Raw genomic sequence first — 12,008 nt, 5'->3', positions numbered from 1 at the left:
CTGTGTTGCTAACACCAAGGCGTCCTTTTCCGTCCTTACATTGTTTGACACTGCAGCTCTCATATCTTGGCTTCTGTGATAGCAGAGATTTAGCTGGTGTTAGGGGTCTGAGGGACTTTAGTTTGGATCAACATATGCGACAACACTTTTACCCTGCTCCCTATGCAAATGTGCCACTGAGCAGCGTCCCAAAGTGAGGCCCTCTTGAAGCCCAAGTCAATGGCCTTCTGTCCCCAAGCTCTTAAAGTCTTAACCTAAATACAAGCCATAAATCAATGGCTGTTTTCAGTGCCGGTTTTGAACATCCACGGTCATGCATGAATGCTCACTACGCACAAGACAGTGGTCTAATCACCTCACACGACGTGACCAAATTAAATCTCACTGCAAGATTGAAGGCAAAGGGCGACAGTGCTACTGTTATCCCCATTTTATAGATGGGAAGACTGACACAGCTGCTAAGTGCAGAGCTGGGATTAAAAACCAAGGTCGGCTGACCGCAAAGTTCTCACTCCTAACCACAAGGTGGTAGCGTGAGAGGGGCGTCAAGCTGAGTGTGCAAAAGCCGGGCCTGCCCCTCACCTGTTACCCAGTCCAAGGTCAGTACTGCCCAGACTCAATCACTCACACAACACTCCTGGACAGGATTTTTCCAAATTAAGATTTTTATTAATTTAAAAATCCAGAAATACAGTGACTACATAAATAAGTACCATATTTAGGTACATGTCCTGTGAGAAGAGTGAAAGGGTAATACTGCTATGTTACTCTTGTTTACACGAGTTAACTAGAAAATGGCTATAACTGCTAAATGGTGCTTATGGGCTTTGTTGTTCCGAGTGTTTATGGTATAAATAAATACACAAGAAGAACCACATCCATTCCTCTCTACTAACTGCAGGCGGCTGGGCCTCTTCTCTCTCGGTCCTACTCTGTACGCAACACTGAACACTGGAGGGATTCTACGTTGGCCTCACACAGCGCCCCAGCTCCTGCTTCACACAGCTTGGCAAAGGTGTGTCCCAGGGCCCGGGGGAAGGAGTCTATCTAGGGAAGCTCCCTGGGTGTTCCCTTAAGGTTGAGCTTTCAGAGAACACCTGGGTGGGAAGGCTTTGCGGTGAGTCATCCGCAAGGGGAAATCACTGCTTTGCTTTAGGATCCGGTGACTCTTTTCCACACTACGGGGAAATTGCCACCTCTGGGAGGAAGGCAGCAGCTACTCAATCACGCCCCCAACCCCCTCCTCCACCAATAAGGCTCTGTGGCCTTTCAGCCCTGGATGTCCTCCTTCCTTCCCTCCCCCCCCAACCCCCGCCCCAGGAGAATGTGTCTAAGAGGCTCGTCCCCTGAAGGCCTGGCCACCAGGCCCCTGCTTCTCTTTTATGAGAATAGACTCCTTTATGCCAGCTTGCCATAAAGACTGGACCTTTTACATTTTTCCCTATTGGTGTCAAATAAGGAAAAAAATTTTCCTCTTACCTATGGTCACAAAGTAGGAAACATGGGACTTCTCGGTCCTTAATATTTAAGTACTCACTAGAGTTCATCCATGCCCCTTCAGAGGAGATAAATCTAGAAGGCAGGCTTGAGATCCCTGCTGTGGAAAAGGTATAGTTTTCCCACAAAGATGATTTCCAGAGCCAGGCCTCAGAATGGATCATCTGGGCTCTGGTATTAGGCTGCAAAGAGACATTTTCGGAGCAGCCTTCTCTGGGATCCACGACTCAGATCCATGGTTGGTGCATGAGGGGAGAATGGTAGGAAGGTTTAGATCATTATCAGCAACCCCATTTCCCCAAATAAGCAATAATTCTCCTAACTGAAGCTCCTGAGGACAGAACCCCTTTGCCAAGTAAAAACCAACTCCCATAAATGGAGAAGAAGGGAAACCACCCTCTTAAGAAGCTTCTAGAATTTTATCATCTAACCGAAATCTGTGGACTAGAGAACTATGACTTCAAGAGACTAAGCGAGGATCGAGCTGTTAATTGGTGAGTTTTGTTGACTTGAAAACATACGGCTGGCCTTGCTGACTTCTATCAACTCCTCTCTTCAATCACTATTTTGTCTTATATGGATTCCGTTTCTGAAAAGTTTACCCAATTCTAACTTCTTTATGGAGGCCCCATAGGTTCAGGGAGAAAAGAGAAGTGTGTCATTATGGAAAAGTTCTTTCCCACCTCAAAGTGAAGGCAGCCAGGAAATGGTGTTCCTGCTCTTTCCCAGGGTTGATGCCATCAACAACCATACCACAGACCCAAGGGCACAGGCTTTTGTTCACAATTCCTTATTCATCCTCCAGGGTACCAACCGCCTCCAAGCTACTTCAGAGCCAGGCAAGGGAAAGAAGGGGAGAGTCTACACTGGCCTTGCCTCCGAATGAAGGCTGTAGTTCACTGTGCGTGCGTGTGTGTGTACGTGTGTGTGTGAAGATGGGGAGTTAATTTTTTTAAAACACAAGACATTCTAAAATTTGAAGAGCAGAATTTCATACAAATATTTTCTCTGTACTAAAAAACTCCTACTAAGCAATTCCCTTCTCTTTCTTTCACTGGAATACCTTTCTAGATAGAAACCCGGGGGTCTTGTTTACTCTTTAACCCGTAAAGAAACGTGAAATGCGATTCTCCCAGAAACTAGAGCAGGGTTGTGGCGGCGTTCTAGCCCTCTTCCTACCACAGAGAATTCAAGACTCTTCTAGTCTCTTTGGAGGAGATGTTTAAGGGCTGACACACCACTCCAATAAAGGAGCAAGTTATGCTGTGCATGGCGTGAATAACTGACTGCATTTGAGTTTGGGGTTTTAGGGCACTGTTGATTTAAGCAAAGTAAGCCTGCAGTCCAGCCGCAGCTTGAGTTTTCTTGCTTTACTCTATCCAATACTGTCTGTCTCATCTAACAGTGGCCCTTTTCAGACCTTTCCAGGTACAAAACTTTGACCAAATCTTCAAGCTCCGTTCGGCACACACGACTTGAACACATCTGGCTGATCTGGGCTTCTCCTTCAGTGAAGATCTTCCACTGGCCTAAAAGGCAAACAGAGAGTGGCCCAGAGACGTGAGAGGAGGGCAGAGCCAACGAGGTGTAGAACCGATATACCCCACCCTTCCCCACGCACTCACGGACCTGCCAGGGGAGCTGGAAGATGAGCATCACGTGATTTCAGCAAAATAGCCCCTGAAACACTTTTCTGGGGACAGGTACGGAAAATGGGCCACGGAGTCTTCATTTCAACACACAGCATTTGTAAGAATCCCAAGAAGAATACAGAACTGCCTCCTCAGGAGTAAAACCTAAGTATTGGGTTGGCCAAAAAGTTTGTTCGGGTTTTCGTACGATGTCACAGAAAAACCCGAACAAACTTTTTCCGCCAACCCAGTATTGTTCTTGGGATTTTTACAGTTGACTTAGCATTTGCGAATTGCTCCGCTATCAGGTCGTTAGCTATTAGGTGGCTCACTCGGCAGCTGGTCAAATAAGGCACTTTGGAGACCAGTACTTGGTACATTACTGGGGCTTTGCTTACTCTTTGAGGCCTGAATATTAGTTTGGGTTGCTTGATTATTTACTGCTCTTTTCCCTATTCCTGCCGCCCTTTGTTAAAAACCGCTCCCCTCTGCTTTGTCTTATGCCCACACGCTGGCCTCACACCACCTTCAGCGGCCCTTCCAGCCTCCTATGGCTCCGCAGAGAGTTCCAGCCTCACATCCGCCACGTGATCCCTCTCTGCTCCGGTTGAACACGGCCGCATCCCTTCCGTTCCTTGTCATCCCTGCTCCTGTCCCCCTCCACTCCCTGTTGTCTCTTCCCCCGCCCCCGGAACTGTCCATACTTCCAGCGTGTCCTCACCAACTTCTCTATTCCCCCTCCTGCCATGCTAACTGAGCAAGCGGTTTTGACTGCACACCCGTGCTCAGCACTGGAAACCACCTGATGTCTCTGGACCATCCCTTTCTAACTTTCCTGGTCCCTCAGTGGTAAGATCATCCTTCCCCAGCTATCATCTTGCTCTGTCGAATAGCGTTCCTAACAAAATGTCTACCCTGGATGCCCTCTTCAGCCTTTTCAATCCTGTGCTCATGGTGCTGCAACCTGGAGAATTCTGCGAGTCCAAGGTCGGCGAGCGCCTCTTAATCCAGAACCGTTGTTGAACCTCTTTTCTTTCTCTCGCCACAGAAGACCATGCCCCACTTCCTTACGGCCTCCATTTCTCTGCTCCTTTCTCCCTTGGATTCTTCACTTTTCCCTATTCTCTTGGATTCGATGGGAAAGGAGAGATGGGTCGGGCAAGGAAGCAGCTTCTACCAAAGCCCTACGGTGTGCCAGGATCTGACAGGGACACTATATACAGGAGTCAGGCTTGCTCTGCTCTGTCCCCAGGTGACCCTGCGGGATCATCTCATTACCTACGTCCTTCAGAGGCACACATCATCTACCTCCATTATGCACCCTAAATGCTAACTGTGACAGGAAGACTTCGTTTAAATCATCTTTCAAGTGCCCCAGTGCCTAGCACAGTGCCTGGCCCACAGTATGAACAAATATATGTTCTTTGAAATTAATTGGTAATTTCAAGTCACATTATTGATCCTATAGACTCTGCCTTTTTATTCCTTACAAGAACTTCCAGCTCCTCCATTTGAATTCTCCTACTGTCCAGTTGTCTACCTGTCTCCTGCAGAATGAACAACTGACCTCATCGACGCTATGTCCAGCTGCCTATTGGATAATGCTGCTCATATGGACTTCAAGCATCTTAATCTAAACGTGTTCCAAGTAAAGCTCATTTTTGTCACCAATGCCTGTTCATTCTCCAGAGTTTCCCACTGGTGAATGGCGTTACTATTCACCCAGTCCATAAAGTTGTTAATATTGGAGTCATTCTAAACTCATTTCTCTCTTTGATCCTGATCGTGACGGTTTAACCTCAGCCCCTCACAGGGACCCCTCCTCCCCTGTCTAACCGACTTAATACAGGTTAACAGCTTCCTGTTAGACTATCACCAGCTCTCTCACTAAAAGCCCACCTGCCACTGCATCCAGCAAGTACCACTTTCTAAAAAACAGATCTGAATGCATCGTTCGCTTGCTAAAACCCCCCACTGGGGTTCTCCGGTCTGGAGACCAAGTTCAACTTCTCAGCATGGCATACTGGGCTCTTTAGAATATGGCTTCTCAAAGTAGGTGCTTAATAAATGCATCTGACAGCCGAGAGACATCTTTCCAAAGCCCCATTTTGACGCCACTACACTGTGTGTAAGTTTGCAGCAAGCACCCATGCTCCTTCAGGGCCCTCTAACTACTTCCTACCTCCAACTCTTCTCAGATTTCTGTGCACCCTACGTGGCCTTTGTAATTCTTCCTCACCCACACCCACCCACCCACCTCCACATTTCTTGTTTGCTCCTGTCAAGTCTTCTCTTAGGCTGTACCTTCTCCCTAGACTGATTTCCTGACCTGTTGCCCAGTCACACCCTTCTCTTTCAAAACCCACCTCCTCCCTGAAGCCTTCCCCGACTAAGCCCACCTGGCTCTCATCTCATTGTTCTTTGCAGATTCCCCTGAGCACTTAGGTATTTAACTCTTCAGAAGTATACTAATTCATAATGAAGGCATTTCATGTTCTGTCTCGCCCATTAGAATTCCCTGTGGATAGAAATTCTGTGCCTTTTATTCCTTCAGAAGTGCTTACCCCCCACCCCCGCCACGCAGTGCCTAGCCGGATCTAGTCCCAGGCTCCATCTAGCGTAGAAAGTGGGAGAGCCGCAAGTATGCTTGAGTGTCTGAGTGCTTTTAAAGAAACACGACCAACCGGGGCAGTTCCAAACAGTCAAACAGAGCTTTGATACAACACAAGAATCGATATGCAGTCATCTTCTCTCTTTCTCTCTCATCCCCACCACTGAGGACATAGCCTTCCAGATGTGAAGTCTCCACAGATAGACCAGACCTCCCACCCTCTTGAGACTCTGGGTTTAGTCACCCACAGGAGAGAGGGAGAATATCCTCTAATGCTGACATGGACCACTGCTCCTGTTCAGTGAGAGCACGGTGGGTACTTTATTTGGGGCTATGTGACACTGAAAACTGGATGTGTTTTCCAGGGAGGAGTAAAGAGAGTCACGACTTACTCAGGGTTGTCCTGGTCACCAGCTTGAAGTGATGGAGCTCCTCAAACATCCTCTTGGAGATCTTCTCAATATGGAAGTGCTGGAGGATGCCTGGGGCCAAGCACAAAGTGGGGCAGGTGGTCAGGCGCTCTCTATCTGGAACCACCAACCCCTTTTTCTGCTTGGGCTGAGCATATCATCTCACTACTGGGGCTTAGGAGTCTCGAGCGGGGCTGTGTAATGTGCTTAACCAGGAACTTGGACGGCTCGAGGGTTATAATTGACTCCATTTGTTTCCTTGGCTCACTGACCTCCCCCCTGGTTCTCTAGAGGACAGAGATAAGGGAGACAGAGCTGCTGACTGTGGGACCCGCTCCTGGGGAAAGCCACAGAGAATCAAGCATGGATGCCGGATGGAGTTTCTGCAGCCAAAGGCAGTATTAGACATTCTGCCCTTGCCCCTGGTCTGGGTAGACTATGTCCCTGCCAAGCCACCGGGCTACCCTCCTGGCTCGGCAGCGAGAACCAGCAGTGGGTCTTGCAGACAGGTTGTGTAAATGGAGAAGCCATCCTTATTCCTGAACTCACCAGATAGCATATTTTCCTTTGGGAAACAGTCACAGCTCCTTTCACTTTCCCTTATAAAAATGGGCAGAGTGAAGATAACGGGGCTCCCACAGTCTCAACCTTGCCTGAATAGCTTTTATCAGAATAACACGTGAACAACTGAAAACTGCCACTTAAATAATCCTCAAGAGGTCTACAAGGAGCGACGGACATGGAGCCTGGGTTTTCCTCTATCCACTATGCACAGATCTTGATTACCCAGTGCTGTGAACAAGAGCTTACTTAGAGGCGACACTAGCAAGTTGAAAAGCGTCCATGCATTTCTGTGAGGCGAGAGATGTGGGGCGATGGATGCCTAGTGAGGTCACCGCTAAGGAAGCCAACAGAACAGTGCTTAGTCCTGGTGACCAGTTACAGAGGAGCTAGGGAGTTAGGGATGGCAAATCAACATTCCTGGGTCTAGAGCAGAAACAAACAGGGATGAGCCTCATATGTGTGTTCTAGCATATTTTTAAAGGGGTAGAGAGGAACTTGTTCTTTTGAGAAAGAAAGAAGGGAGAGAAGAAAGGCCCACAAAATACTAGAGCAGTTGTTTCTCCAAGGATGGGTCCAAGGGCCACCTGTATCAGCATCACCTTGCTATTTGTTAGAAACACAAATGTTTAGACCCTACCGGAGGCTGACTGAATTCACACTTCTTGGATGGGGCCAGGTAACTGTTGTTTTTTTTTTTTAATAAATTTATTTATTTATTTATCTTGGTTGCGTTGGGTCTTCATTGCTGTGCGCGGGCTTTCTCTAGTTGCGGTGAGCGGGGGCTACTCTTTGTTGCGGTGCGCGGGCTTCTCACTGTGGTGGCTTCTCTTGCAGCGGACCACGGGCTCCAGGCGCGCGGGCTTCAGTAGTTGTGGCACAGCGGGCTCTAGAGCGCAGGCTCAGTAGTTGTGGCGCATGGGCTTAGTTGCTCCATGGCATGTGGGATCCTCCCGGACCAGGGATCAAACCCATGTCCCCTGCATTGGCAGGCAGATTCTTAACCACTGTGCCACCAGGGAAGTCCCGGTAACTGTGTTTTAAACCAGCTCCTTGTGTGATGCTGAAACTTACACAAGTTTGAGCACTCTCGAGCCTTATGCGGGAGCCAATTGAAAAAGGATGTGCGTTATTTCCCAATTCCTAGAAAACTTGACCAGACTAGATCAGCCCTAGTCTCGTAGCTATGGGATGGTGTGAACAGCTGCAGGGATGATGGTTTAAATTTGTCTTACTGCAGAGTCCCCAGCGTGGTTCGAGAGACTCAGCTGTGCACTGAATGATTGCATTTTCATGTTTGTTGAGCTTCCTCTGGGAAACAATGGTAGACTACAGTTTGGGAGTTTAAAACCCTGGGTGTACATCAGAATCACCTGCAGAGCTTTCCGAACAAACCCTTAAGCCCAAGCCCCACCTGGCCAATTAGTCAGACCCTCTGCAGGTAGGCTCAGGGATTTGGTATTTAAAAACCTTCCCAGACGATTCTGGTGTGCAGCCAGGGTTAAGAAGCACTCCTCCAGCCTTGGTTGTGTGAGAAAGACAACAAAACCCAACAGTCAATACTTACTTTTTAGCCCAGGTCCTGGTTAAAGCTAAAGGCCACAACAGCAACGGTGGGAGTCATATGTTAGTTTCTAAGCAATCGGGAAATCTTCTGACCCAGAGGAACAGGTTGAAGCAAAATGAAGGTGAGTCTTCCATTCCTTCCCTGTGTCCCCCTTACAAAAATATTGACAAGAAATTAATGTCGTCTGGCTCACCCTTTCGAATGGTCCAAACGTGGACCTCTACCTGAGGCGGTCTCTCTGTCTCCAGCGCTATTTTTCTGGTGGTCTCCCCATCCTCCATGAACACAGACTCATACACGGGCATGGTTTCTTCTCCACAAAAGTAGCCTTTGCTGTCAAAGCTTTGGCCAGGAAGTTCTTCTGGAATCAGGAAGCAAGTAGAGATTTGTCATGGTTTTCCAAAACTAGGAGCGAACCTCTGTATTTATGCATCTCTTTGTTCATAGCACCACACGAGCATCAAAAGTGGACAATCTACAAGAACATTCCTACAGAGATAGAAATCCCACCCCTATTTCACTGGCTCAGCTGAGGCTGCCCCTGTAACAGCCACGAAATCACAAAGAAGCACATGACTTTGAAGTCCGCGTGATGACAGAACACTGGCCCCAAAGCTACACTGGATCCACCACCACCGCATGAGAAGTGGATCTTCACAAAGAGGAAGAATGTGACGAGGTACAAATCTGCTGGGCGCTTAAGGGAACACAGCATTTTCGATGCTGGGTCGGGATCATGGTTGGGCTAGCTCAGTGTTGCCAACAGAGACCCAGGGAATGGGCTGACAGAACGCCTCGGTTAGCTTCCCTGACGTCAATTAGGCATACTTAGAAAACATTTATGACGCTCATTTATGTGCATATACTTGCCCAAAGGATCTATCCAAATTGGCTTGACATTTCTGAACGCTCTTTGATTTGTTTGTAAGCGGAATGCTAATACCGGATCAACACCAGTGCCAAAACCTAGACGTCAGATTAGTCATGTGTATGCTATGCCAAATGAACGGGTGGAAGACACAAAAAAATTGGTCAATCCCTCAACTATGGATCATTTAAAGTATAAACTAACTTGTTGGATTTCAGCTTCCAGGCATAAAGGTACCAGCCCCCTCTTACTCCCCATTCTGCTCCGCCCTCCCCTTTCCTCAGCCCGCTACTGAAAGAAGTTTCCCTTGCTTGGTTATCCGTGACTTAACTTGCTTTGCTGGCCTTGTCATCAGCACCCTCTTCAGCTGTGCACTTAAAGTGTAACACTCAAATCGGGAACAACAAAGACAAGCTGAGGACACCCTGAAAAATTCGGAATATGCGCAGAAGCCGTCTGTAAGCACATCTGATGAAAGCGGTGGGTGTTGAGTGCTTTGGGCCCGTGACTCTAATTAGGGGGATTCATTGTTAGCCAATCAGAGGCACTTGGACTAGAGGTTGTAATCAAATGGCTATTGCGTGTCTCTTGCTGACCTGATTAGCTCTCCCATCCCCACCACCATTTTGGCACCGGAAGGACAAAATCCTGGTCCTCTCTGGACGATTCCAGGTTGGATTACTCAATTCGTAGATTATCCTAGAGTCAAGCTTTCTTTCTCCTTGTGTCTTTCTTTTTAGTTATTTAAGTACTCGGTGGGCTGGTCTTTGTTGGCGATGCATTAGGTGATGAAGGGACTTGCACGAGCACTTTTCAGTAGGTGGAGGGGGGAGGAGGTCATGGAGCATAAAGGAACCTCTATGTATTTAATTACCACCTTTAGAATGAGAGCCGGGTTCCTGTGTTAAATCTTGCCCACCAGCTTAATACTAGCTATAGCTACCATAGCCATATGAAATCCATGATGGCACTGGAAGTACCTATCGTACACTACAAGTTCTCCCAGTGTCCTGAAGAGTTATCCTGCCCCACCACCCCTCCCCTCCAAGAACTTAATTTACTCACCAGAAGGGATCTATAAACAACAAGATCCATTAGTGACTCACCCCTGGCTGGCGCATGAAAATATTAAGAGTAAATAAACAGAGCGTGTCTTTCGAACTACCTACTCGGCAACCTCTTCATTCCACATCGTCCACTTCAAGGTGCTTCCCGATCACTGCACGTGAACCTACTTTCATTTCCTTCTGGGGAAGTATGCCATACCTGAAGTAATTTCTGGGCATTCCCACTTCCCACGAGAATGCTCCTGTCCTGAGCCCTCCAGAACTAAGAAATTGAGAAACCACTCCATATGGAAGTGGGGATGACTGATGCGGGAGATGTAATATCCCAGCCCAGGAAACAAACTTGAAGTCTTACCAGGGGCTTTTTATGCTGTAACCCAAAAGGAGTGTGTCATTACGGGAATTCCAGGTATATTGGGGTGGTATGGTGGGGTGGAGAGGTGAGTTGGGGAACCTTCAGGGAGTAGAAGTCCTACACAACCCTGCAGATGGCCACTGACACATGAAGCAAGGCCAGCCTCCACCAGAGCAAAGATGAGAGAGAGAGAGAGAGAGAGAGAGAGAGAGGGAGGCAGGGAGGGAGGGAGAGAGGGAGGGAGGGAGAGAGAGAGAGAGAGAGAGAGAGGTGAAACTCACATCCTTTATTTTGGCCTTAGTTTGTTACTGGGGGGCCTGCAATCATTTGTTCTAATGAAACTTTTGGCTGGATCATCAGTGAATTTTATTTGTCTCTTTTCCCTTCTCAACGTGAATAACTGAATTTACCGTTCTTTTTTCTGTCGATCTTCTTCTCCTCTCACTCCTTTCTTCCTTTTCCTCTGTGTCCTGTGTCATTTTCTAAGAGGCTGAGAATGTCATGATCTTCCCTTTCTCACCCCTTCACATCACTCAGAACTCTACTCAAACATCGTTCTTCAGAGAAGCCAACCCTGACCAGCCTTTTGAAAGCACTTCACCCTGCCTGTGCCATTCACTATCGCCTGATCCTGTCTGTTTTCTCTTCTCAGTACTCATCACCACTGAAAATTACCTTATCGGTTTGTGTTCATTGCCTTTCCTCTCCCACTAGAATGTAAAGAGCATTACTGGCAAGTAGCCTGAGTCTGTCTACTTTATCTCCCTATTCTCAACACCTACAACCATGTCTTGCACACAGAAGGCACATAACATGTGTTTCCAGGTTGCATGCTGCGCGAACAAGTGCACGCCCCTTGAGGATCTGAAGTTGCTGAGTACCCGGGCCTCCGTGGATAGCGACTCTTGTAAGGCAACGTGACTATTGGGAGACTTTCAATTTGCAGACATCCATGTGTGGCTTGCTGAGGGCAGGTGACAGAATGGGACAGACACTCTCTCCTTCCATGTTGCCCAGTAAGTCCTCTATATCTACACATCTGAGCAGCACGGGAAAGCGGGAAAAGCCACTCTTCCAGAGAAACACATTGTCAATGATTGTTGAAAATTTAGAAAATACACATAAACAAAAAAGAAGAAAATAAGAACTACCCATCATTCAGTCACCCAAAGATGGCCACTGTTACCTTTTGCCATATGCCCTTCCAGTCTTTTTTTTTTTGGCTAAGCATATTATCAACGTTTTCTCTATTAAAGAGAAGAAAACTGAGGTGTATAAAGTGAAGTGACTTGCCCAGAGTCACAGAAATAGATAATAAAACCAAGGTTTGGAACCCAGGTCACTTCCAGCCCATTGTTTTTTCCAGGCCAGCAGAAAATGTTGACTGATTTAAAAAAAAAAAGGCAAATCAGTTACTTAAGTGTTGGTTTTGACACACGAG

At 47.4% G+C, this 12,008-nt stretch overlaps 1 protein-coding gene across 4 annotated transcripts in view; it reads right to left on the bottom strand.

Annotated features, from left to right (window-relative positions):
* Positions 1–651: 651 nt before the first annotated feature.
* The window catches only part of CHRDL1 (chordin like 1), a 114,883-nt gene continuing 103,526 nt past the window's right edge, over positions 652–12,008 (bottom strand). For 2 of the 4 annotated variants that reach the window (XM_060002819.1, XM_060002820.1), the window contains exons 10-12: positions 8,471–8,638; positions 6,132–6,221; positions 652–3,026 (exon numbers count right to left, since the gene is read on the bottom strand). In XM_060002819.1, coding sequence (XP_059858802.1) covers positions 2,896–3,026; positions 6,132–6,221; positions 8,471–8,638 — 389 coding nt within the window. In that variant the 3' untranslated portion in view covers positions 652–2,895. The remainder of the gene's footprint in view (positions 3,027–6,131; positions 6,222–8,470; positions 8,639–12,008) is intronic. The other 2 variants (XM_060002821.1, XM_060002822.1) reach the window with 1 other exon arrangement.

This window comes from Delphinus delphis, chromosome X (assembly GCF_949987515.2).
Source record: "Delphinus delphis chromosome X, mDelDel1.2, whole genome shotgun sequence".
Classification (NCBI taxonomy): Eukaryota; Metazoa; Chordata; class Mammalia; order Artiodactyla; family Delphinidae; genus Delphinus; species Delphinus delphis.
This window is presented reverse-complemented; position numbering and strand designations above follow the sequence as displayed.